The 27,576-nt window shown below is 42.5% G+C and overlaps 2 protein-coding genes across 4 annotated transcripts in view; both read right to left on the bottom strand.

Annotated features, from left to right (window-relative positions):
* raver1 (ribonucleoprotein, PTB-binding 1) lies at positions 1 to 21,102 on the bottom strand. 2 transcript variants are annotated; one of them, XM_077556996.1, is made up of 15 exons: positions 20,954 to 21,102; positions 19,631 to 20,778; positions 18,666 to 18,732; positions 17,052 to 17,521; positions 14,833 to 15,024; positions 12,589 to 12,709; positions 12,424 to 12,524; positions 7,467 to 7,545; positions 7,222 to 7,379; positions 6,761 to 6,842; positions 6,538 to 6,674; positions 5,952 to 6,023; positions 5,736 to 5,858; positions 5,486 to 5,551; positions 1 to 1,221 (listed from the first exon to the last, which is right to left on the bottom strand). In XM_077556996.1, exons 2-15 carry the CDS (start codon positions 20,006 to 20,008, stop codon positions 1,075 to 1,077), a joined length of 2,193 nt encoding a protein of 730 aa, XP_077413122.1. In that variant the 5' UTR covers positions 20,009 to 20,778; positions 20,954 to 21,102; the 3' UTR covers positions 1 to 1,074. The 2 variants fall into 2 exon arrangements, with proteins under 2 accessions (XP_077413122.1, XP_077413123.1); XM_077556997.1 differs by having other exon boundaries at positions 19,631 to 19,989; positions 20,954 to 21,098.
* The window catches only part of tyk2 (tyrosine kinase 2), a 19,395-nt gene continuing 12,657 nt past the window's right edge, over positions 20,839 to 27,576 (bottom strand). For both annotated transcript variants that reach the window (XM_077556993.1, XM_077556994.1), the window contains exons 15-25: positions 25,894 to 26,021; positions 24,730 to 24,865; positions 23,964 to 24,115; positions 23,731 to 23,881; positions 23,562 to 23,653; positions 23,298 to 23,487; positions 22,090 to 22,208; positions 21,714 to 21,886; positions 21,481 to 21,598; positions 21,283 to 21,393; positions 20,839 to 21,211 (exon numbers count right to left, since the gene is read on the bottom strand). In XM_077556993.1, coding sequence (XP_077413119.1) covers positions 21,074 to 21,211; positions 21,283 to 21,393; positions 21,481 to 21,598; positions 21,714 to 21,886; positions 22,090 to 22,208; positions 23,298 to 23,487; positions 23,562 to 23,653; positions 23,731 to 23,881; positions 23,964 to 24,115; positions 24,730 to 24,865; positions 25,894 to 26,021 — 1,508 coding nt within the window. In that variant the 3' untranslated portion in view covers positions 20,839 to 21,073. The remainder of the gene's footprint in view (positions 21,212 to 21,282; positions 21,394 to 21,480; positions 21,599 to 21,713; positions 21,887 to 22,089; positions 22,209 to 23,297; positions 23,488 to 23,561; positions 23,654 to 23,730; positions 23,882 to 23,963; positions 24,116 to 24,729; positions 24,866 to 25,893; positions 26,022 to 27,576) is intronic.

Here is a 27,576-nt window from a genome sequence, read left to right as displayed (position 1 = left end):
TGAGTTTAAATAACATTTACTTTCTCTCTCTTACAAACACACACACACAAATTACAAAGTTGACCATGGAAGAGACAGCAGTTACAATCAAGCCAATGGAGGTAATTGACCATCAAGAGTTTTGGACCGTGTCTCTCGGTCTATCAACAACAAGCTGCAAATTCTCTCATAAGCACAGGACCAGAGGACAATCTGGTTGTGAAAGACAAACATTTCTGTTAGAGAGAGAAAGGGATCAAACTATTTACACTGCAAATAAAAGACAAAGGCGGCAACGGCCAACACTGGGCAGGAACGGCGTCGAGGCTGAGGACAGTCAGTCATCTTCTTGCAAGGAGGTAATGGGTTCTTTATAATCAAACTCTTCATTTGAACTAAAACATGTTAAAAAAAAAAACAATGTAAAAAGGAAGGTGGGTGGGAGGGTACACACCATGGTGAATTGTTTGGACTGCCAGAGACCCATTTTACAACATCTGGACTTAAACGCCTCAAAACAAAAAACAAGCATTGTGATCCGTGCGCTTCAAATGCACTCAACTAGTGGAGGCGGGGTGGGGAACAAGACAACTCAAGAGTGCCTATCCAAAGACAAGAAAACAACATAGAACAAGGTTGGGGAGATTTTCTTTTCTTTTTTATCAGTTCTGTCAAGGCAGCAGTGTGGGGTGGACAGCGAGGAAGACGGGTACCATAAAACAGGTGGGGGATGTGAGTTGGGTGGTGTACGTTGACAATGAAGGCGTCCCTTTGTCAGAACAGGGACATCACTTCAGTGACATAATCAAAATAATGGCCAAACCATCTGCTTACTTGCCACACACAAAAAAAGGAAAATTCGGACTTGATTAAGCTTAACTTTGCAAAGTCCACTAACAAGAAATTTAAAGGGCTATTTAAAAAATAAAAATGGCAACACACTAAAATTATATATACAAAACACAAAAAGAAGGGAGGGAAAAAAAACAACCAAAAATTCCAATAGGAAACAATTGAAACGAGTGCCATTCCGTGTACGAGATCCCATCACGTACTGGCTTCTCACGACGCCATTTTGTGTTATAATTTTCCCTTTTAGAAGATGCGCTTGCGTTTCAGGTAGGAGTCTGCGTAATGGCCGCCCAGGCCCTGGGAGTGCTGGCCCACGTAACCTCCCTCAGGGCTTGGCTCTGGAGACGGGATGAGGCGGGAGAAGACACGCTTGTGGCTCCCGATGGGGGTCTAAAGTGGGATTGTCAAAGTAGGTGTTGAGCGGCATGAAAAACAACAACAACAAAAAAAAAAAGGGGGGGGGGGGTTCATCCTTTACATAATCCAATTGTGGATGCTGTGTCAGCAATATCCCACATCTTTTGGATTTAGTTTCAGTGGCAAAGGTGACCATTTTGTTGATGCGACCCCAATTAAAAAGTTAAATCGTGGAAATTTTTACCATTGGCAATATCTGCTTAAGGTAAACATACTTCTGGCACAGTCACATTAAATCAACTTTCAAATTCTCATTATTATTTTACTTATAGAAATTTGAAACATCTTAAAGCAAGTGGTTCTCAAACATTTGTACACTAAGTACGAAAAAAAAACAACCTTGGCTCTCCAAGAACTACCATCATGACAACATAAAAATACCTAGTGCCTAGTAGGCATAATTGCTCACATTAACACCATTAAATACGGAGAGGGGGCGGGTTGGGTATTCATTCAAACTAGTTAAAAATTGTACGTTAAGAAACATTTGAAAACAAAACTTCTAAAAGATCAAATGCATCTGAACTGTATTGGATAAAAATAAATACAAAGTTTGTCACAGTAAGCGCACGTAGTAAACTTTAATTCAGTAATTGTTTTATGTACCACTAGAGGGAGCACACATACCACTAACGGTACTGTGCTTGTACTACACTGAGTTCGGATTCTTTTTCCCCAAAAATAGTTTAAAATTGTATTTTTATTAATAAAATAATATTAATTAATAAAATTCACATTTGTACTACTAAACAAATCCATCCATCCAATATTTACTGCTTATCTGGGGTCGCGGCGGCTGCAGCTTGAGAAGGGAAACCCAGACTTCTCTTTCCCCAGCCACTTCGTTCAGCTCCAAGGTCCAGCCGAAAGACACAGCCTGTGTCCAAATTGACAAGGCTGGGTCCAAATTTGTGGGCTGGATGATGTCACTCCCAGCGTGACTTGACAGGACTTACAAATTGTGAATAAAAACTGAATGCAATTATGTGGAAGTGCCAAATTTTAATATTTTATTCAGAGTAGAACAGGTCAAAAGTTTAAACGGAGAAAATGTATCATTTTAAGGGAAAACTATGTTGATTGTAAATTCCATGGTGTCAACAAATCTCCAAAAAGTTGGGACAAGGCCATTTTCACCACTCTGAGGCATCCCCTCTTCTTCTTACAAGTCTGCAAACGTCTGGGGATCGAGGAGACAAGTTTCTCAAGTTTACAAATAGGAATGCTGTCCCATTCTTGTCTAACACGCGTCTCAAACTCTTCAACTGTCTTGGGCTTTCCTTGTTGCACCTTCCTCTTTATGATGCGCCAATTGTGCTCTAGAAGTGAAAGAAGTGGACTGCAGGCTGGCCATTTCAATACCCGGCCGGATCCTTTTCCTACGCAGCCATGATGCTGCATGTGGTCTGGCATTATCGTGTTGAGAAATGCAAGATCTTCTCTGAAAGTGATGATGCCTGGATGGGAGCATATGTTGTTCTCCAATCTCAATTTACCTTTCTGCATTGACGAACCCTATACCATCACAGATGCAGGCTTATAAACGGAGTGCTGATAACAACTTGGCTTGTCCTCTTGAGTCAGTATGACAGAGCGCCCCAGTTTTCCACAAAGATCTTGGAATCGTGATCGGTCTGACCACACAACAGGTTTCCACTTTGCCAGACTCCATTTTGGCCCAGAGAAACGCCTGCGCTTCTTGGTCTGCTTTAGAAATGGCTTCTTCTTTGTACTGTGGCGTTTCATCTGGCAACGGCGGCTGGGCCGGTGGATTGTGTTCACCCACAATGTTTTCTGGAAGTATTGCTGAGCCCTTTCTGTGATTTCCCTTACGGTGCACATTCCTGTTTGCGGTGCAGTGCCGTTTAAGGGCATCCAGTGGGTTTTTTCCGCCTTGACCCTTACACACAGACATTGTTCCAGATTCTCTGAATCTTTGGATGATGTTATGCACTGTAGATGATGATGACTTCAACCTTTTCGCAATTTTTCGCTGGTAAACATCTTTTTTGATATTTCTCCACTATCTTTCTGCGCAACATTGGAGGAATTGTTGATTCTCTACCCATCTTGGCTTCTGAGAGACACTGCCACTCCGAGAAGCTCTTTTTAGACTCCAATCAAGTTGCCAATGGATCTCATTAGTGCTAACTGGTCTTCCAGCTGCTTTTTTTAGTAAGTGCAATTGACTTTTCCAGCCTCTTTTTGCTACCTGTTCCTATTTTTTTTTTGATTTGTTGGCACCATGATATTTACAATCAACATATGTTCCCCTTAAAATTATACATTTTCTCAGTTTAAACTTTTGACCTATGTTCTATTCTGAACAAAATATTGAAATTTGGAACTTCCACAAAATTGCATTCAGTTTTTATTCATAATTTTCACCAACTTTTTGGGAATTGGGTTTGTACATATGAATGGACTGTCGATGCTGCTTGTCGGTAGTGCATTGACCGACAGTCCATTCATGTGTAAATCCGTGCTTGCGATGGAGTCGCGCCGGGAAGGATGTCATGCAGCCGACAAATTTGGCCCTCGGAGGACCCGTGAATTTGGACACAACCACAGTCTCTCCAGCGTGTCCTGGGTCGTCCCCGGGGCCTCCCGCCGGTGGCACATGCCTGGAACACCTCACCGGGGAGGCGTCCGAACCAGATGTCCGAGCCACCTCAACTAGTTCATCTCAACACGGAGAAGTAGCGGCTCGACCCCGAGTTCCTTCCGGATGACCGAGCTTCTCACCCTATCTCTAAGGGAGAGCCCGGCTACCCTGCGGAGGAAACTCATTTCGGCCGCTTGTATCCGGGATCTTGTTCTTTCGGTCACAGGTGAGGGTAGGAACGTAGCTCGACCGGTAAATCGAGAGCTTCGCCTTTCGACTCCGCTCCTTCACCACAACGGACCGATACAGAGTCCGCATCACTGCAGACGCTGCACCAGTCCGAATGTCCATCTCCCGCTCCATCCTGCCCTCACTCGTGAACAAGACCCCAAGATACTTGAACTCCTCCACTTAGGGCAGGATCTCGTACCTGACCAGGAGAGGCCACTCCACCCTATACTGACTGAGGACTTTGGTCTTGGATTTAGAAGTGTTGATTTTTATCCTAACCGCTTCACACTCTGCTGCGAACTGCTCCAGTGAGAGTTGGAGATCACGGCTTGAAGAAGCCAACAGCACCACATCATCTGCAGAAAGCCGAGATGCGATGTTGAGGCCACCAAACCGGACCCCCTCAACGCCTCGGTTGCACCTAGAAATTCTGTCCATAAAAGTTATGAACAAATTCGGCGACAAAGGGCATCCTTGGCGGAGTCCAACCCTCATTGGAAACTAATTCGACTTACTGCCGGCAATGCGGCCCAAACTGACACCGGTCGTACAGGGACCGAACAGCCTGAATCAGGGAGATTGGTACCCCGTACTTCCAAATTAACACATTTGTATTTCATTCATTTTTCTTACTTTATTTTTTGAATTTCTATTTGCTTTGTTTTTATTTATTCACGTAGATTCTATTAATTTTTTTATGATGTATTTTTATTATTTTGGTATTTATTTCAACTTTATGAATTTTATGTTAACCAATTTTTATCTGTGTTACTGTTTATACAGTAAATCCCCCTCCAACATGGGGGTTACTTTTTGAACACCCATAATAAGTGAAATTTGCAAAATAGAAATACACAATAGGCATGTTATAGCACTTGCATACATTTTTAAGGTCTTTGAACACTTAAAACAATACAAATTCATTTAAAGATGCATTCGTATAATATGTTGAGAGCAAAATCAATGAATAAAAATACTGTACAAATAATGCAGCAATGTGATGTGTACCCACAACAATGATGGTGAAGAAGCTGCCGTAATACAGTGCAATACTCCACCACCAAAATTAAAGTTGTCTTAAAGTGAAAATTGAAACTCATAAATTAAAAATACAAAAATAATTTGCGATGGAGGGGATTTTATTTTCACATATCATATATTTCTAGTTATTTTTTTGTGAGTTTTATTTATTTTTATATAAAATTAATCTGCACACAAATCTGCTTACTCTAAATTATCTTCCTGGTGCAACCCTTCCCATTTACAAAGCTGCTTGAAGCACACTTTATTGCAATCCCTACTGGTTGGGTGTCCTCATTTCCAACGCACACACTATTTAATCATGCTTTTTTTTGTGTGTTGCAAAGGTCTGTGCTCTATTATTATTAAAAACAGAATCACCTTTATTGTGTTGACAAATCCTGGAGGGTAGCCAGAGGTGTTGCTCACAGGAGGCATCCCCACAGCCTGAGGACAAACCAAGCTACTTTGAGTGTGCGCACTTTAGTACACAAACATCTGCAATGGTGATTGAACATGGCCTTTTTCTTTGCTACAGAGCGCGCACACACTGACAAGTAAAAATCAATAGCGCTGCATTTAAAGAGAAGGCTTAAAAAAAACAACAACGTGACATCAGCTTCGGACTCACCCTGTTGAGCTGACTGGGAGGCAGGCAGCCATTAGCGGAGGCGTCCGAGCTGAAATACGAGGATGGGGGCGGGCTGGGCGGCAAAGTGAAGTGGCGCTGACTCAAGTCTGATGGACAAGAGAGCTGTGGAAAACAGAAGGGGGTGGGGGGCGTGTCACACTGCTGCCAAGGCACCATCCATTTCATCTCATTCAGATAATTAAAGTGTGCAGCTACCTGCTGCCCGAAGCCAGTCAAGTCACCCATATGGTGATTCTCCTGCTCCTCGTACAAGTGCTGCAGCTGATCCTGACCACAAACATCATGTTGACCAACTCAGATATCGTCTACAACCACTTAATCATTAGCGAACATGGAGGATGTCAAAAGCTAGAGATAAGAACACCAGCATGTACAACTGGATTCACAGTGAGATTAGATATCCTATTTGCTCAAATGGGGTAAAATATACTTCATGCATCCACAGAGAGATTGAGGATAAACCTTCTGTGCCCACTCTTGTGTTTAACAAGTGTGGCACATGATTTACTAAAAAGATGCAAAGGTCTTTAGGCAAAGATTTTTTTCGTTGTTGTAGCACTGCTAAAACATTTGAGAGCGGACTGCCAACAAGTTAGCAGGCTACTTCCTGAAAGCCTGGCGAATAAAACACTGGGGGAAACCTTGCAATGCAATTGGCCAAATACTGTAGTTCCCCATGAAATCAAATTTAGTGGTGGCCATAGAATTTTCCAGAAAGGAAGTAGCCCACAAGGCAACGTTACATCTTTTTCGACTGAAAACAGAAACTGTGCTTGCTTACCTGGTGGAGAGGAGGATATTCATCACTGTAAGAGTCCTGGTAGCGCAGGTTGTAGCAAGGGTGCATGCTGAGGTGCTGGTTGGAAACATTACTTAGCATGGGTCTCTTCCTGTACGGGTGAGGTCTGCAGTTCGCTCCTGGAGGAGATGAGTCAATGTGGAGAGAGCCGGCCATGAGATATTGCACTCTGAACCCAGCACGGGGACAGACTGGGGATACTCACCTGAGGGAAATGTATTGTTGACGGAGACAAAGGAACTCTGGGGAGGAGTCACACTTTTGGTCGGGTCTCCTAAAATGGAGACCTGGCAGGGGGGGAGGAAAATCCCAAGTAATGTTAACAAGACTAACATTCCTGGATCAAAACTAATATATATTACCTTTTAGTTGGTATTGTTCAATACAAATTATGATAGATTTTGTGCATGATCTTTATGGCCACCTACAACTTGTGGGGCTTCATTAAAGCATTGGATTCTTAACTGACCTAAAAACCAAACAGATGGATCTAATGTCGACAACATATTTATCGTTTCATCAAACAACACACGCTCATTTTCTATTTTTAATGAAGACCATTTCAAATGCACGTCATGTGGTTTTGAGTCTATATAGAGGGAATTATGGAAGATTAAAAGCCAAATGAGGCATGATGTATCATGGGGTGCGATGCGGATGCCTCACCGCTTGCGCCACGAGGCCGTCTGGCCCCATCATGCCGCCCAGCAGCGTGGGAGAGGGAGTCTGCGGGAAGCTGGGAGACTCCTGGTCCCTTGCCATCGCTCTGCTCAAAGGCGCCGGATTCAACGGGGGCAGCGGGTCCAGACCTGAGACTACCCCACCTGTTTGTTACATTATGCAATACATAAAATGAAGACATTTTCATTTTTTAAAATCAGATCAAGGGGTGACATTGGGCTGTGTCAGACCTTGGGGCAGATCTCCGAGCAGATGGATTCCCTGCTGGACAGGCAGCGGAGCCAGAGGATTCTCCGCCAGCAGTCCTGCCTGTTGGGCATAGGAGCGAAAAAGCAGAGGCTGAGTTGCATTGGAAGGTCACAAGCAGGCCAGCGATGCTAAAGCACTCAACTCACACACACACACACACCACAAACACACAGAAACATTACATACTCACCACTTTTTCGTTGCTTGTAGCAATTTATACTGATAATGTATAAACGCAAGAATCACCAAAAACACCAAGATGATATGTAAATACACTCAATCACCTACTAACTTAAGGTATGCCAGCTAAAGTGCCAAATCTACAAAATAAACCCTTTACAAAGCCAATGCTCTTTTAGATTGGCACAGACAAAGATTGAATTTGTTTTTGCGGTTGTAAAAAGCTCTACTAATAATACTATGTATGGCAAATTTGAGTCGGAAGCTTGATACTAAGCTCCACAAAATGTTCTGTGTTTTTTTGTCTTCGTTTTTGCCATTTCATGGTTATCGTACATCATGCAGGCCCCGTTGAGGACCGTTTTTAGCCGTGACATTCATTGGAGGAGAACATCACCGCTTGGTGGTTGCACATTCACGACAGCGCGTTTGCGTCAGCACAGTTTTTGTTGAGGAATATGTCAGCTTTATTATGATGGTACGGCAGCTATTTTTGGTTCAGCGGAAAGTGACTGCTGTCATGAATGGTACGGCTGGAAGAGCTGTGACTCAGGGAGTGTTGTCAATGCGGAGCAAAGTGTGTCCCGGTGAAGATGTAGAGCGCAATGACAGTCGGAGTTATAAAAGTCAAGTGATGTGCGAGATATGACTAAAGAGGACTGGCGAAGTGAACCTTTTTTTTTTTTCTTTGTGTTACTCGTCAAATGCACTTTTGGTCTTTATATTTGAAGCAAACCTGAGTGACGTCTATGATCTCGGCAAAAGTGCGTTTTTTATTTCACAAGACATTGAGGCAAGTATCCAACATGCTTTATCCTTTTCACTTGACAAGACTTTTTTTTTTATTTTTACCGTGTGGTTTTTTTTAGTACCAAGCGGTGAAATATTAAGATGAGAAATTCAGCTGTATGTTTCATTAATTAAACCAAAGACAGACTTAAATATGTTACTCTTAAATCAATGGATGAGACGCCATCGAGTTGTCACGCCTGAAACTTTGTGATATGTAGGAAGTGGTAAAGCCAGATTTGTTTGCATTATTGTTGTAATCTACATTTTAGTTTGTGTCTTACTCATTTATAGTAGCTATATACTTATGTTTACGCCACACCTGTGTGGCAGAATTATTGCACGTATTTAGTACATACACTTTATACCTGTAATTGCAGTCGATACACTGTCTCTCATATTAATGCTTCATTTGCCTTCATCGTTGTAGCCTATAATAATGGGGCCTTGGAAAAAAAAAATTTGCAAATGAAATGGCAATTGACCTTTCGCAAAAGTCTCGTTGACGCTTCCAGGTCAGACATCCTTCTGGACACTGTAAATGAACGTACCAGAGCATGTCAGTGAGTGTTTTTGGTAGAGCTGGGTGTGTATCGATTCTAATTTACTCAAAACGATTAGATTTTGATTCACAAGAGTTCAATTCAATTAGATTTTGATTCCCCCCCCCGATTCGATTTGATTCACTTCAATCCGATAGTGATTAATTATGGAACATCAATTCTTCTTAAATATGAAGGACATTTATTTTATTTTGAGTTTGAATTTGAACATTTCTGTTGTATAGTCATTCGAAACTGCATAGTGTAGCGGTTCATGTTATTGTTACGTTTGCTATTATTGTATTTTCAGTATGATCCCTTCTCTGTGCTAAGGCACACCCACACATTTCCCCTATGGACATTATGTACCACCGATCTGAATATATATGACTGGATAGCCGATATGCCAAGACTTTTGAAGTCGCGAGGCCGCCATATTGCTCTTCTCAAGAAACGTTCTCGGCATACGATCGTATACATTTACAGTATAAAAATTGGAGAAGATTTGAGACGGTACTTAGTAGAAACAGCATGATTTATGGTGTTTTAAATATATTAAACATAAACAAGAGGACTTAAGACATTGTACAATTTGCCTTAAATACATGTATAAATTATATGCTTAATTATGTTCACAGGAAGAAACTTGTATATTTTGTTTGTTAAAGAATTCTAACTGTAATTCAACAAAAGATGCCTGTGCCAAATCTAATATTGGGGTCTAAAGAACTGAGCGATAAGAGAAAAAGAGGGTCTTCAAAGAAGCTCATACCGTCCATTTTTTTTACTTGTTAAAAAAATAGTGACCACTCCGGCACATGATTGTAGTTCAAAAATGTCAACTTTGCGTTCATATAATTTCTCATTTCTGGTTCCTGATCGTAAAATGGCTGCAAGAGGGCGGCCCATAATGGTATCTGTCACCGCCGCGATTACTGTTTGATACCTTAAAATAAGACTGGTATTAACACCAATACGATACCTGGTATCCGTAGTCATCCATCATAGTCAGGGTGATAACACCTCTGGCCCCATTTTGAGCCAGGAAAAAACCCTGATTAGCATCAGCAAGGATGAGACGAAAATATTTTCATAATTTAATAATTGTTAATATAAATTAAAAATATTCCGATTTTTAGAAAGTGTAATAAGGCAGGTATTTCCTAAATGTATGAAAATACTTTTCAATTAATGTGAACAGTAAATTTCAAGAAAAAAGTAAATAAAATAAAAAAAGGAATTTAAAATTCTATTTTCTTATGAATTTATGGGAAAATTAGATATTAAAATAATAGAGTCATTGTTTTATGAATCAATATCAGCCCTGGGAAAACAGCGCTAGTTGTCTTCCAGATTGAGGCAAAATGGTTTTCAGTATGCAGTGAAAGGAAATATTCATCATATTAAAATATGCAGAAAAGCGTACTTCACAACTATCCAGGCTAAAGCATACAAGTTTCAAGATAAGTTTGAAGTAAACCACAACTTTTTTTTTTTTTTTTTTTTTTTAAATTGTAACAGGGATGTGATTTGACCAAAGCGAAATTATCTGAAAATTTAGCCGGGGGTCTGGGGGCTGCTGGCACCCAGCTAGGTCCAGGGCAGTGCCCTGGTGGGGGGACAAGGGGGGCGGAGCTCATGGGTTTTCCGTGTTTTTAAGTACTTTCAATGCACTCACATGACAAAGAAATAGACAAAACAACAGCATAAATTTTCAATGTATATTGAACTATCCCATATAAAATGGCAGTTTTAGTCAACTCAAAAGCAGTCACATTCAAAAACATTGGACTGCCTTTGCTTTTAAAAACTATCACTGAGAATATCATCATATCTAACTAATGTGATTACTAAGTTAACACATAAATAATGTTGAAGAGTTCAAATTTCATGAACAAATAATTGTATCATGACCAAATGAAAAGTAACTCATATTAGAGCATACCACAAATGTCTTTGTTATCGCAGAAGATGTTATCTGTCGGAGTCATGTGCATACACAATGAACTACTATAAAAAAATAAAAAATAAAAAAAAAAATAAAAAAAAAATCTGAATTATTTTTTTTTTTGGGGGGGGAGATAAAAAAAAAAGCGGAATTCCGCGAATTAGCGGAAAAATCACATCCCTGTTGTAATCACGCAAAATAATTCCTATTCTTAATAAACATACCTGTAAACTGATTGTGTTGTTTTCTTTGTAACAGAATGGTTTATTTTGACGTAACAAAACGCTCCGTGAAAGGTGAAAACAAAATAAGTTCAAAGTGCCTGTTACGATACTATGCTCACTTTGTGTAAATCGATGAAACGTCAGAGAGCTCCCAGTATGAGACCATGCGTAAACTAACTAGTAGGACGTAAAGTTACCTTGCTGACATCAACAACTATTATCAAGATCAACTTAGCAAGTTATGTATGACTCAAAGATTTGTAAAAAATACAGTGACTGAGCACAGACTGATGCAGGTTTACGTCCGTCGATTGGGCTAAAGATGGTCTTTCTCAGTCTATGTATTTTTATGAGGCAACGAGTCATTCACCGATTTTGGTGATGAATGGCCTAACTTTGATGTCCAGTTTTGTGGATGATAATGCCTCGAGAGCTAAAGTGAATTTAAAAACACAGGTCAAAGCTGGCTTTAGCCTAGCCCATTATAGCTACTTTAAAGGTTCTTACCTTGGAGCAAACGTAGGAATGCTTGTTTATCTTGGAGACATTTAGCTATGAGAGAGCCGTCCACAACGTGTAATCAATCCATTGAAGACGTCGCTCTACTTTGTGGATTCCTCATGTCCAATTTACACAATCTCGGGGCACATCGCTTCACTAGTTTGCTTGTGGGAACTTTGTTTGGTTTTTAATGAAGCCGCCCAAAGTTTTGAGGACCGATTTAGCGGAGACGAACTTGACGGACCTTGGCCGTTTGGGGGTGTGGTTTGCGAAAGGTCAATTGCAATTTTGAGGGGGGGGAAAAAAACGCAATTAGATTGTCCATAATCATTCAGCTCTATCCAGGAGTTTTTAAATGTAAATGTAAATTGAGCATTATCATCTTATTTGCTACAGCTCTTGTTTTGATCTCATGAGGCGGAGCCTGCATACCTAATGAAGCAGCAGGTGAGTGCATGTCCTAGTTTGTTACATGAAGGTGTTTTGGGGCGTGAACAGGAAGAGAGCACTTCACACAGACGGGGACAAACACCATTAGCACTCACACAGGGCACTAGAGGGCCTTCATGACTGTACAGCACCTGAGCCCAAAGAAGAGGATTTCCCAGAAAGACTTGCTGATGGCAAAGTGGGAAGGAGACGAAGGGATGAGTGCGTCATAAGAATGAATCAAAACCGTCTGAGTGCTTAAGGGTCGAGAGGTTTCGGGAGGAGGATGGGGGGGAAAAAAATAAAATAAAAAAGTGGTTGGCACCTGCTGGGCTTTCGCCTGATTTTGTAGCAGCAACTGGAGCAGCATAGCGGGTAGGGCCGGGTTGGTGAGCAGCGGCATGGCGGGTGGCGCCCCGAGGAGACCTGTGCGGCAGGATGTCAAGCTTGGCGGTACAAAAACAATAGGGTGGGAGGACGTTCTCGTCACCTTGTTTGTGGCCCTGTGACAGCGGGTGGAGCAGCATCTGGAGGGCGGCCGGGTTGTTGAGGCCCGACAGGATCTGCATGGCGGTGGGGTCCGGGAGGAGACCCTTGCCCCTATTCACAGACTGTGAGGGTTGGATCATTAGACAGTGAGGAGTCAGGACACACCAAACAACTAAACCTTTGTTGACATTAGAGATGCCACAATCCGATACTTGGATGGGTTATCAGCCCAGATGTTGGAAAATAAATTGGATTGGTATCTGTGGCAATGGTCTTGATCCACAGAGACTCACCAATTACGACGTGAAACGAGGAGTTAAATATTTTGCAAAATTGCCACATTTGCGCGGCAGATTTGTCTGTTAGAATTGCACTGGGGGAACATCGCTATACCAGGCATAAGTGTCCGTATGCAAATTGCATACAGTAATCCGACAATCGTTGATGCGGACAGTGACAACCAAGCAAACTTGGAAAACGCCTCTGTCAAATAACCACGGATTCAGTCAGTTACATTAACATTGACATAAAAGGTCAAAAGTAACAGCTGCAATCAACACGGTGAGTCGGGACATCCTGAGGCAAATTTGGGAGAAATTCTCATATTAGTTCAATTCTCATATTGGTTCGATGTTGTCCGTGCTTGTCCAGTGGTGGCCACATTGAGCAATTTTAAAACATGAAATAAAAACTTGAAGGTTTATATAACGCATGTGTCCAAGTTAGAGATTTCTATAGTTTTTCATTTTTGAAACATCGGCGTGATGATTTTGGCATATTCTTTTTTGGATCACCTTGTACATTGACTATTTTGGAAGAAAAAAAAATATATACTACTCACATAAAGTTTGGGATATTTGGCTTTTAGGTCAAATTTATGGAAAATGTAAAGTTGACGCTACAATGATATATCATGCACTGGTGATTTCCTCATCTCAAACAATTATTTGAAAGAAAAGTCAACAACAATGGTGCGTACACCACAACAAAAAAATTTCAACGTCTCAATAACTCGTCGTGTGCCCTTGAGCATCAAATAGAGCTTGAAGACGATGACGTCATGGCGACTCAGACAAATTGCAGACCATTCCATTTGAGGTACAGCAGTCTCCAACAGCCGTTCCCTGATGATGCCACCTCCATGAGCTGGAGCGTTGTCGTTTGTGAAGGTGGTCGTTAAGCTCCTTGTTAGAGAACAGTAACTTGTGCAAAAAGTACTGAAACATTGAACATGCATTCAAAAGCGTAGAGAAGGTCACATTAAGTTCACCTGTAAAGGTTTGAATGCATTTCAGGCTCATCCTGAAATTTCACTTGAAAGCCAAATATCCCTAACTTTTTGTGAGTAATTTATGTGCAAAGACAATTTATTACTCAATTGCTGAGGTATTCCGGGAAACTCAAATCAGTTGTCCTGATTTGTTGGGTGGGGCTAAAACGGTGACGAGCTGATGCAACCAAGGAGCAGTATATAAATGCCCGTTATTTCATCTGTGGCGATTCGGCGCAACTGCCACTTTGTTATTGATAAGAACATCACCCATTTCTACCACTGCAATGTGCAGTTCGCCATCAAGCTATGCCTAGAACCCGAAAAATGCATCTGCTCAGAAGCGTTGTGTTTGTTATATTGACTACAATCAAGTCTCTGCCATGTGCATGCATGAGCGGCACACGAGTGAGATTGTGGCAAAACAAGCGGCACTGCCGTCACATAAACATGTGATATTGTGGCTAGCTACACTCAAATATGGCTAGGAGATTTTTATACTGTTTAGCCACATTAGCTAAAAGGTTTCATGACTCTATTTTGTCGTATTCTCAGTTACAGCATCTGCATTTTAATTTTACAATGGTTTTAAAATCCCTATTTGCACGGACAAATCCATTATAAAGAGGTTTTGTTTGTGATACCAAGCTAGGGGAGCTGTTAGTTCATTTACAACTGTTGCTCAGTTATTGAATAAACAATTCATAATACTTATAATCCCCCACGCCCATTTATAAAGTTGGAGTGGGATGGATCGGTGTCGGCAGTTCATCCAAGGTACAGTATCTGTATTGAAAAAGGAAGATTGAAGTATCCCTTGTCTACATGGCAAATTTAAAAAGTTTTTATGATGATTATTTCCTATGGAAAAATGGCCATTATGAACAAATTGGAGGTCAACCAGCATCCATTTCCCCATGCACATCTATAGAGACTATAGTTGACTGTATTAAAGAGTGGTTTTGTTGCACTTACCATGGTCTGGGCTGCAATCAAAGCGGCAAGCATGCTCCGGCCAGGTGGGCCAGGGGCACAGAAGGACGCCCTGATGTGCGTGCCGCCCAGCAAACGGCCATCTGACAGCTGCTGAGCCTCCTCAGCCATCTCAGTCGTGGCAAACTCCAGCACCGCGAAGCGACGGAAACTTGCATCTTGTCCCTGAGCCAACTGTGGGGAGGAGGCCATTTCAAAACAAATCTACAAGCAACCACTACCCCTTGAACACGAGCTTGTTATGAAAAGATAAAAATAAAAAAGTGGAGTAAGCAAGTCTTGCCTTTGTTCAGCGTTGTTACAAGCACAATGAAACACAGCCTACCTTAACACAAGAGTTCAGCGTATGAATATGCGAGTGCCTCAGGAGCATTACAATTGTGAAGACAAGAATAAACCACATAAAAACTACTATGACCCTGAATGGAAGCATTTTGGCTGCAATTTGCAGAATGAAAACTAAAAGGCACCAGAAAATGAGCGGCCATACATGTGCCGTAAAGAGACACATGCTATGATTCCAGAAACGTCTGCTGGATGACAGCACCTAGGGGAGTCAGGCGGTCATCACCATGGAAACCAGCAATGCTCCGGGTGGCCACTTGCAATCTGGGCTAAAGGTGAATGGAGATGACCAATTGATCTCCCCAGCAAAAAAAAAAAAAACATCCTCTACAATCAGGTCAAATACACACAGTTTTTTGTCTGTCCACATGAAAATACATTTGGCTATAAAGTGCATACCAAAGAGGCAGGTGGCGCCATCACCCCTAAAGAGATGAAGAGCGGGCACAAATGAACAACAATGCAATGTGGATGGAACACATTACTGGAATGTTTCACTTCCATGGTAGCCTAGAAATACTGGACAGTGGCAGAAAGAACCTATAACTTTTGCCTTCCAGACCAGCACAAATATGAAATATAAAGTCAAGCAAAACTGAAATGTTGACCTGTAGTTTTAAGGGGATCCTTATATTAGCATTTATAAACTCGTAACTAGTAACTTTCAAGAATAGGAAATCCAGATTGTAGCCAAAGAATTGGGAGAAAACAATTGTGGAGAACAAAATACACCACATCACACGCGTGAATATTTATAGATACCTGTCACTGTCCAAATACAGTACAGAACATGTGGGCAGAAAATGAGTCACCATGAAGTGGCAAAGGGGGATCCAAATGTTCTAAATGTTGCATCAGTGTGGTAAGCAATGTTCCCTAAGCTGCTAACGTGTGCAATTGTGCACTGCTTTCACCCTCTCGCCGTACAGCAAATATTTACATTGCAGCAATAAAAAAATAAAAAATAAAAATTCAAACCAGAGCTGAAATGCGTCAATAAATTGAAGTTGATTTGGCATATGCAGTTGACGGAGCGGTAAGAATGGTAAAAGTATGGGAGCATGACGGAAATTCGCACCATGTAACCTATTGTCACATGGACCATGCTCTCTGCCTAGGTTAATTTGACCTAGTCTCGGGTCCTATGTGCAGCTTCTTTACAGTGATATTAATGTTCATGTACCTTAATAATATAACATTACCCCTGCGGAGGGCTTGGGCTGTTATTATGACTACCATTGATTTGTGACTTGCTTGTTACCATGGTGACAAGTGCAGTATAGCCTACACAAACTCATTACGCCCCCAATGCTCATTAACCGGATATTTAAAGTTTATTGGAAGAGTTCTTGCAACTCCGAACTGCGTTCGTCATCAATGCATGATGTGCGAATGAGCACACTTTGGCTGGCTCAGTCCAGGGCCAGCAAGTCATTTGGATGCACAAGGCAAACGGACAGTAGTCAAAGCTCCCACAATCCACCCCCCCCCCCCCCCCTAAATGTTGCTAATGTTGGTCAAACTGTGAGTTATGTACTTCTTATAGGGCATTTTGTCCTGCTTTTTAAATCTGCTAAAAATGATCTGACAGCGTAAGTTAGCCTCCTAATATTTACCACCAAATATTTTTAATCTTAATGTTAATCATCATTTAAATATGTAAATTTGAAAAAAATTCTCATAGTTACCCAGCTATGTAAAGATTTGATGATTATTATCGAGCAAGCACTCAGCACTTTTACGGTAATTACTAGTAATAACATCATTCAACATTAAATGTAAGTTTACCCTTTCAACCATTTTTATACTCATCGTTGATGAAAAGCATCACTCATGTAATCGGTGGAGATTCTGACCTGACAGAAGACTGGTGGGTGGGCATCAGCCAGCGCATTGCGCAGGTCTTGGGCGGTCAGAAGACTCTGAGGCAGGCGGTCCACACAGAGACACTTTGAGTGCAGCAGCGGGTACGTGAGCGAGCCCACCTCGGTCCAGTGCACGTAGAGCATGCGCGAGCCCAGCTGCTTCCCGAGCAGCTCCGACTTGGCACGGGCCGCAGAGTCCTTTTTCATGTACTCCACAAAGCCGTAGCCCTTGGAGTGGCCGCTGGACGCTCGGTACACTAGGAAGCAGCGTTCCAGGTTGCCGAAGGGGCGCACCAGCTCCTCGAACTGCTGCTGGGTGAAGGAGCGCGGGAGGTTGGCGATGCACAGCAGGGCGTCAGTGGGCTGCAGCTGCACGGAGATTTCCCGATTGCGAAGTGCGTGCTGGTGAAACTCCTTGATAGCACTCTGTGCCTGCTCACCGTTGAGCAGCGTCACAAAAGCTGCGGGCAAGGGGAGCGATAAAATGTTAGTATACAGTAGCATAGCAACAGAGTTAATATTTAACATGGGCTGGGTAATATGCCCTTAAAATATAATCCAATGTTTTCCCCTACCCCTAAAAAAATCAATTTCTGATTTGGTACTTTACAGCTGCTTCTCCGATTTGCTGACAAGGTTCAGTTAAAAATACAGTATCTACCAATAAGCTTGTATGTGGCAAAATTCAAACGGGGCCTCTTGCCCGAAATACTTTACTTAAATAGCGCAAATTTAACCTTATTCATGAGAAGAGCTGTGTTGACAGTAGTATAGGTCATTTACTTAAGTAATCTTTTTTTTTATGTGAATTTGTTAGAGAGCAAATATGAGAATATTGAATAACTACACTGATCAACACTTTTTTCTTTTTTTTTTAGTCAGAGAGGAAAATTAAATTCTCTACAGGGTGTCCACAAAGTCTGGGTACATTGGGGATTTTCACTCTTTTGTTTAATGAAGATGGCTCTGTCTAAAGAAGAACGAATCGTTTTGGTACTCTTAAGTGGACGACAAGGATGGTCTTATCGCAAAATTGCAGAACAATTTAACCTTTGACTATTCCAGAGTTCACCTGCATTTTACAAAGCACATCAAATTATGCGTTGAAAATGATGGAGATCATGTTGAAAAGTGTCTTTATCAGCATTAGAATTTAACAAAACTGTTTTGTTTTAAGAAGTATGTTGTTTTGTTGTTGTTGTTTTTTTTTTACTATGTACCCACAACCACACTTTAGACACCCTGTAGATATTTTATTTGTAGTAGTAGTAATTCAAAATCTGACCTCGTTTTTCTGTCTAGCACATCAGGTTTTCTAATATAACAATGACATGCATTATACTTAGCACTATTTATGAATTAAGGGTTGTTTAGCAACAAGTGGATTTTCTTTTAATGTCATAGCTACAGATAGCGACGTAGTAAAAGCTATAAAGTATTGTGCAAGCCATTATAGGTCAAACTTACAAAAAAAAAAATCTCTAAAAAAACTGACATGCGAGGAAAAAAGTAATCCTTTCCCAGCTGACATCGGGTGCTTTATCAGTCAAAAACTTTCATATTATGCTTTTTTTAAAAAAATTTTTTAAACCACATATTACCAACCTGTGCCCTTGTATTTGTCTACAAAGCAGTACTTCAGGTCATAGTTCCCCAGCAGCTCATGAACCTCCTGGAACAGAAAGAGCAAAAAATAATTGATACATTTACCTATTAAAAATAAAAAAAGTAATCAAATGCAAATAATCACACATCCATAAATAGATACATTCTGATGGGAGACAAGGAAAGTGCACCTGTGGGGTACTGGGAAGGGGGATGGGGTCTGCAGAGGCTAATGACTGACTCTTTGTTGGGAGGAGAAAATTGTTCTACGCTGCGTTTGTCCATTCACAAACGAACGGCGATGCTGTCGAGCACTTTCTGAAGCGTTTTGTCCACACGCCTTCCACCTTTTGTTAGAACGAAACTCGCATCTCGAAACCCCACCAACTACTAAACGTCCCCCTTTTACCTGAACAATGGTATCGCCCGCAGGCCCCACTGCTCCGCACGAGTCAGGCACGTTCCAAAACGAGGGGAGGAGGAGGGGAGAGGGCAGATGACATCATGAGTTTATCAGACGAGTTGATGTGGTTAGATTTGACTTTGGGCCAACGTAAAGGGAATAATTAGGTGTGTAAAGTGTGATCAATGCACAATTGTGACTGGGACTGTCGTCCAGTTAACTTACATAAATGCCCGGACCGACGCGGACGTTCGTGAGGCCTGACTGACAACTCGGACCACACTTGACAGTTAACTGAACGGCTGGAGTTTACTTAAGTTAAACACGATCACATTAGTTGTACAATTAACAACTCATAACTTTGTTCGTGCTGTAAAGTACGGCTATTTTCAAGAGAGCGCATTTTCAATATGCGCATTGATGGCGCTAAATGTCGTTAATAAACTACTGTTGTGTTTAATGGCCAGGGGGCTAACAAGAGTAGCATGGCACGGCTATGTTAACACTAGCCAAACGAACCCTGTCACTCACTCAGTCAGTCAGTCAAAGTATTCATCCCTACTTGATTGGTGATGTCAGACGGCAGATTTTTGATGATAATCTTCCTGCGGTTGTAAAACTCCCGGCGAGTTTTCTCCAAGCGTCTTTGAATCTCTTGGGGGCTCAGTGATGTCCAGTCTTCGTCGGCCCTCCGCTGACCCTCGCGTCCCGCTGTTTGGACCTCTTCGCCGGCTTCGAACTCGGGATGCCGGCGTTCTCCGGGTCTCCACTTTTCGCAGTCGGCGGGTGCAGCGACGTTGTACTTTTCGTGGAGCGGACGGGAGACGAAGCCGAGTGCTGTGTCTGTGCTTGCTTCTTTGGCGTTTGCGCTCACAGACACGACGGCCGCCATCGCTCGACTTGGTGGAAGTTTTGGTCGCTCTGGAAAAGCCAGTCGCATTTGAGCAGTTTAAACAATACACACATGGGCCTAACGCCGTCTGCGATTGGACGAGAGTTACGTGACGTCAGTGGGTGGGGTTACGGGTGTTTGAGCCATGCCCAAAGCGGAAATGACCCAATGTGACGGTCAAGGACAAGCTTCGAGTCTTTCCTTTTTTTCTTTCTTTCTAATATTATACTATCTATAAAATTATTATTTTTAATATTTGAGGTTTACTAGGTTGACTACATAGGCAGTATTTGAACTGAAGCAGGTATAGTTGGGGGGGGGGGGGGGGTCATGATTGTACTAGTCTAGCTTCATAAGCACACTTTATTAGTATCTTGGCATGCTTTTCTTCCACATTTACACACTTCATTAATAGACAGTGCATGGTGTTCTGAAGACGATTGTCAAATTGTGTGCTGAAAATGTTTATTAAAAGCCTCCTCATAACTCTTACAAATGTATACCTACTTTTGCACCGCCAGTTTTAAGGGGTATTTTTATTTTAAATTGTCTGTACTATTTCGCTTTCAGTGTAGATTTCCAACTTGTTGAAAAGGCCGAGAAGCAGTATTAGCTACTTAGCAAAAAAATTAGTAAGTCCCCAATCCCCATGAGTACTCCACCACACAGGGACACAGACAAACAAGAAAGCTCAGCCACTTCGGTAGAATTCCAGGGTGGTCAATCAGATGCTGGCTTTAATCAGGGACCCTTCTGAAACCATTTACTGTTAAAGCATGGTCCGAATGATCCTGTAGATGTATTGCTGGTGCCAACCACTGTGAATGTGCATTGTACACGCAATGATGGGGAGAAAAAAAGGGAAAACCCAAGGGGAATCTGATAAATTATTTATTAAACCAATAAACTATGTTAGGTTTGGTAAAAATCGAATGCAAAAATCTAACAACCATGTAAAATGTACAAAAATTCAACAACCAAATGTGTACTTACAAGTTTACAGTATTTCGGTCTGTTGACCTTTTTTTCATGATGCTCCTTGTGCGTCATATTGATGCCAGACCACAATTTATGGAGGAAGCTGACAATTGTAAATGTATTTCTAAGTGGTATTCAAGCAGATTGGAATCCAGAGCTAAAAAAGTCAACAGTTGGCTGCGAGCGGATATCCTCCAGCTTCTCAAAGAGGGAATGGAACGACGGTCTTTTTGCAGGATCTTGATCCCAACACTGCATGGTTATACTCCTCAGCTGTCATCAGGGAAAAATAGAGTATTAGATACCCCTTGAAGCCCAAAAATAAATGTCATGATATTCTTTACCTCGGGTGAGCAGCGTTTGGGGCAAGGCAAGCGCTGCTGCCGCGTCAACAAGCCAATAAGAACATTCACGTTCATCTCACTGGGATTAATTCCCGCCATCTGGCTAAACTTCTACAAAGCAGAAGACGTGCTGCGTTTGAAACAGAGTCACACGCAAATGTGCATTTAGGGCTGGCTGGCTCCACGAGGACGACATACCGTTGGTGGGCTTTGGTTCGGGTCGCAGCGGGTCAGGATCTCGTACAGCGTCACGCCAAAGGACCAAACATCGGATTGAAATGAAAATTTGCTTATTTTCAGGCACTCGAGGGCATACCTGTAAAACACCAATCATCAAATAACTGGCATCATGTTGGCCATCCCTTTTAATAGACACCATGCCCCGATTGGTCGCCGAGTGTGTGTTCTCAATGTGCGTGTCACAAACTCACCAGAACACTGGACTGTCACCGTCTTCGGACACGCGGTAGTAGGTGTCATTCTCAGGGATATGTTTGGAAAGGCCAAAGTCTGCAATCTTTACCAAGCTGTTGTTTTTCACTAAGATGTTACGTGCGGCGAGGTCCCGATGGATGTATCGCTTTGAGTGCAAGTATTCCATCCCCTATGAAAATTTATCAGATAAAATATGACGACTTATCATATTACAGTACATTTCAAACTAAAACTGAATGGCAAAAGGGATTCACTTTAAGAGGTGAATTTTGTTTTTGGACTCATGGGCATCGTGAGCATAAAATGAAATTCTCATTTCCATACAACAGTTATGAAATTACGCGGCATAGCAAAGTCAAGTGAACAGCTCACCTGGCAGATCTGCTGAGCAAACAGCACGCACTGGGACATACTGAGTTCTTGTTTTCGAAGGTATTTTTCCAGGCTGCCTAACGGGAGGAACTCCATTATGAGCTGCACCACCTGTCCTCCTGTCAACAGATCACACTAAGGAAGTTAGAAATCTTGCGTTTCAGAATGGAACCTGCAAGTCCAAGTTGACCCTACAGTTAGGACCATTTTTGGGCTTGACCAACATTTTTCCTGTTTCTATTAAGTGTTTGTCATCTTTGCACAATTGTACAGGCGACTATTTTGCGTGCTTGACTTTTGGCTCCAATTGCACGGCTTGCCTGTGTCATGTCTGGGAAGATCCGGTTTTGGTTGAGGGTCCCGATTGGTCCTGAGTGGGTTCCTGCCCTTCCGCGGGTTGACCAATCCGGGCCCTCAGCCACTTGTGCCTGGCCCCAGGTGTGACTAGGTACCTAATTAGTGTGGGTGTATTTAATTCCCGGGTGGTCATCAGTCGGCGTGGGATCATTGCCGCTTGTCACCCCACCCCACCCCCTGGAGTTCTGTCTGTCACTTTGAGTTTGTATCTTTTCAGTTCCTTGTTTGGTTAGCATTAACCAGTACCCTGGTTAGTGTTTTCTGTCAAATAAAGCACGCCAGTCTCGCCCGCACTCCTGCTGTGGTTCTCCTGCCTCCCTGCATTTTGGGTCCTCCACCTCACACGCCGAAAGACTCAACTCCGCTTTGTGGCGGACCGTAATAGCCTGCTTTTTCATTGAACTCAGACAAAATGCAACGCTAGTTAAGAAATGCTTGACTTTTTTTCATTTTAGCATGGTCTTTATTAAATATTGCACACACGTACTGTAATACACGTTTTAAAAAAATTAACACTGAAAATAACTAAAGCTAAGTTTTTTTTTTTTGTTTGTTTTTTTTAAATAACTACAACTAATAAAAACTAACAGAACCGCCCTAATAACAACAAATTAATTAAAACCAACTAAAAAAAAAAAAAAAAAACTCAAAACGAAATAAAAACTAGCTAAAATGAAAATTCCAAAACTATAATAACCCTTTTTTGACTGAAGAATGCCAGACCATTTTTAAAGGCACTATATATCTCATTCAACACAATGTCTATACAATTAATGTGGGAAAGACAGTTTGTGCTGGATGTCAAAATTGTATGACTGAAACCTATTTACATGAAACAGCTGAGGTCTCACCCATTTCAGTGCAGCATCCTTTGTACTTGACAATGTTGCAGTGATCGAGGGACTTGAGGGTCTCGATCTCCTTCAGCCAATACCTGGGCAAGGGGCCGTTCTCTTGTTTTAAAGCCTTGACGGCCACGAGCTCTCCAGTGCCATCGTTGCCGGGGTCGTACATGTACAGCGTCACCGTTCCAAAATTACCCTTAAGATGGACGGCGTGATCCGTTAGTTCAGCTACATGGAAGGAACAAAAGGCCCATTGGGGGATTAACTCACCTTTCCTAAAATGTTCCTCTTTTTCAAATGACGCTTGAAAAATGTGGTGGATTGAGCCTGAGGAAGTGTTTCAGTGGGGGCTATATCAGGATCTGTGCAGAGGATAAAACAATAAACGCCAAGATGAAGAATAATTGTCATTTAAATTTGAACATGTTTTGGAACGTACTTTTTCTCATGATGTCGATGAGGTCTCTGAGCAAAGAACTGAAGGAAGGCCTCTCCAAGGGCTCGTAGACGAGACACTTGTTGATGAAGATGGCCAGGTCCTGGGAGGACGGCTCCAACAACTTGCCCTTTTGCTGATAGAAGCGCTCTTTCTGTGGAAAGGAGACGAATGGAGGTGATTCGACTCTTAGCGGCCACTACGGTATATCCCGTAAATGAGGGCTCGGGGCTGACCTCCATCAACGTGGCGCCACTAATGGGGAGATGGCCGTCATTGCAGATTTCCAGCAGCGTGACACCGAAGCCCCACTGGTCAGCGCCGATGCCGACGGGCGCCTTGCTGTAAACGCACTCAGGAGCGATCCAGGGAATACGCTCGAGTCGCTCTGGAGCAAGGGGGCGATGACATAAAAGTACTTGGTAAGATTTTTGTGTGACTAGGCATGAGAATTTTACTATATTTATCAGTTTATTTAATGTAACTTTCCAAAACTAGAAAAGACTGAGCCGTATTTTGGCTAAGCGGGGGATTAGGTGCAAATAGGACAACAGTCAATAGATGAGATTTCCAGTCACAAAAAGTATATAGAATTAAATAAACGATGCTCTTGGCTCAATTTACTCACAAATATACTTTCTCAGTGTGAAAGATGGGCCGGATTAGTTGAACACAAAGCAGCCATACTTGCAGGAATTGAAGAAAGACACACGGCAAGATACTAAATAATGTTAATGTAACATTTTTGGGACCAAAGCTGTGAAATTAGATAATCTCCAGTAGCACTCTTTTACTGTATACTGATTAGACACAGCAGAGGTTGGGAAATAAATTCTCTAAACGGTCCATACATAAGTATTGGTATCCCCTACAAAATTCCTATGAACATGTAACAAAATGTACTCTCCAAGAATTTGCACTCTAAGCTGGTGGTACACTTTAAACATACAACATTTAAATACAGTACATTTCACCCACAGTGTCATCATTTATGGTACTGACCTTCCTGGAAAAGTATATTGACGGCAATGCCTGGGTCACTCAGCTTGACTAAAGGAGATGCACCTTGACCCAGACCTCGTCTCGCCACAAGGACATTCCTGGCACAAACATTTCCGTGGGTGACGCCTTTAGTGGCCTACAAAAATTCAGATCCCGTTGGAGTTAGCTACCTGTCAGGCACGCAAAATTTGACATCTGTCACGAGACAAATTAGCACCACATCACATGATCTATCGCAGGGTGTGTGCTCTATGCTCCTGCTATGCAGCTGCATACACGGTCAGTGTTGATTCTACTTGGGCGGCATTTGCACTGCATGTTTTTTGTTTTTTTGCATGACGTGTCATGGCAGCAGAAAGAAGAAAAAATGAAAAACATTTTAAAGGGGGAGTTAACCGTAATTTTTTACAATAATATGTTATATATGACCTCCCTAGTCTAAACATGGCATTCTGATTAATATCACATTTGTGGAATGAGTTATGAAGCAAAATCCAGCCGTTATTATCCATCTCAGGGGCGGCCATTTTGCCACTTACTGTCGACTGAAAATGACATCACAGTTGCTCAGGGTTCACCTGTTTTCTGAAACGGAGCTGTAATTGGTTGGTACCTGAGACCTATGCAACTCTGATGTCATTTTCACTCGACAGCAAGTGGCGAAATGGCCACCTTCTAAAAACTGCTGGATTTTGCTGCTTAACTCATATTCCACTAAACCAATATTAACCATAATACTATATTTAGACTAGTGGGACTGCATACAACATATTATTGTCAATACCTTTTGGGGGGAGGGGTGGTGTTGACCTCCCCTTTAAAATGTGGCTAAAAATCCAATCTATCGCTGCCATTATCATTCCAACATATCAAATAATCAAAATAATTGTAATTGTATAATTGTAAAACGTTTTTAGAAGTTATTCATATGTTCCGTCAATGACATATCAGTTATGTGCCACCTGGACATGAAAATACACGTTAAATCAGAATAGGGCATTTACTGTAGACCAGTAGTGCAAGTCCCGCCTTAAATGAGGGCTAATTTCCAGACTGGCTGGAAATGAAACATCCCTCTTCAAAAAGTTCACTATAGCCTTGCGGCCAGTAAAGTGACACGAACTGACGTAGAAAGACGAAGCATACAAATGAAGCGCAACTTACTAGATAGTTCAAGGCACACAGAACTTGTTTGGCTACAATAAATTTCCACCGAGAAGTCAACTTGGCTTTTTCTCTGCGAAGGAAAACGTCCAAAGGCCCAAATTCCACAAACTCCTCCACCATGATGTCTGCAAGGGAAGAAGGCACAAGAGGTTTACTTTTAACGCTAACACATCAACCTCTAGTGATCAGACCTACGTGAAGATCAATATGAACATCACAGCATTAGTTCAAAGTCTTTTTCTTTGTCTTTTTGTTTCTGTGTTATTTTTTTTCCTCCAAAAGAAGCAGCAGCTTTAATGAGGGGTGGTAAGGGAATAAGTCATGTCAGTCAGGTCAATGTTCAAGCTTGCTAGTGTTAATTTTTTCAGACATTTTTTAATTTGGTCTCAGTTTTAGTACAGTTTCAATCACACTTGTTAGTTTTTATCATAGTTAGACAACCTCACCCCGTTTTTATTTAGTCAACTTTTAGTCGACTATAAATGTAGCATTTTTGTCTTTATTTTAGTCCAAAAAAACAATTTTATTCGTTTAGTTTTAGTCACTCCTCTGTGAGTCATCACCTTATCGTGGTGGAGGGGTTTGCGTATCCCAATGAGCTATGTTGTCTGGGGCTTCATGCCCCTAGTAGGGTCACCCATGGCAAACAAGTCCTACGTGAGGGACCAGACAAAGAATGGTTTAAAAAGACCCCTATGATGAACGTCAATTTTGGATTGCAGTTTCCTTTGCCCGGACACGGGTCACCGGGGCCCCCTTCTGGAGGCAGGGCTGGAGGTGGGGCTCGAAGGTGCGCGTCTGGTAGCTAAGGCCTATACCCATGGGGCCCGGCCGGGCACAGCCCGAAAAGGCAACGTGGGTCCCTCTTCCCATGGGCTCATCACCATCATCAGGGGTTAGGGTGTGCAGTGAGCTGGGAGGCAGCCAAAGGCGGGGACCTTGGCGGTCCGACCCCCGGCTACTGAAGCTAGTGTCCATATGTGCACCAGGACATCTTAGGCCGCATTTCGATGATCGACTTTCGTGTCATTGGATTTGCGGCCGCATGTGTTGGACACTCGGGTGAAGAGAGGGGCGGAGCTGTCAACTGATCACAACCTGGTGGTGTGTTGGCTCTGATGGCAGGGTAAGATGCTGGCCCGCCCTTGCAGACCCAAACGTATTGTGAGGGTCTGCTGGGAACGTCTGGCAGAATCTCCTGTCAGAAAGAGTTTCAACACCCACCTCCGGCGGAACTTCTCCCATGTCCCGGGGGAGGCGGGGGACATTGAGTCAGAGTGGACCATGTTCCGTGCCTCCATTGTTGAGGCAGCTGATGGGAGCTGTGGCCGTAAGGTGTTTGGTGCATGTCGTGTCGGCAATCCTCTAACCCGCTGGTGGACAAGCTGAAGCTGAAGAAAGATTCCTATCGTGCCCTTTTTGGCCTGTGGGACTCCGGAGGCAGCTGACATTTTTCGGCTGGCCAAGCGGAATGCAGCTTCGGCGGTCGGACATGGGAGGAGTTTGGTGAGGCCATGGAAAACGACTACCGGACGGCTTCGAAGAAATTCTGGTCCACTATCCGGCGACTTAGGAGAGGAAAGCAGTGCACCATTAACACGGTGTATAGTGGAGATGGGGTGCTGCTGACCTCGACCTGGGATGTCGTGAATCGGTGGGGAGAATACTTCGAAGACCTCC

This window comes from Vanacampus margaritifer, chromosome 2 (assembly GCF_051991255.1).
Source record: "Vanacampus margaritifer isolate UIUO_Vmar chromosome 2, RoL_Vmar_1.0, whole genome shotgun sequence".
NCBI classification, from domain to species: domain Eukaryota; kingdom Metazoa; phylum Chordata; class Actinopteri; order Syngnathiformes; family Syngnathidae; genus Vanacampus; species Vanacampus margaritifer.
The sequence above is the reverse complement of the archived record's forward strand: the minus strand, read 5'-3'. Positions and strand labels throughout refer to the sequence as shown.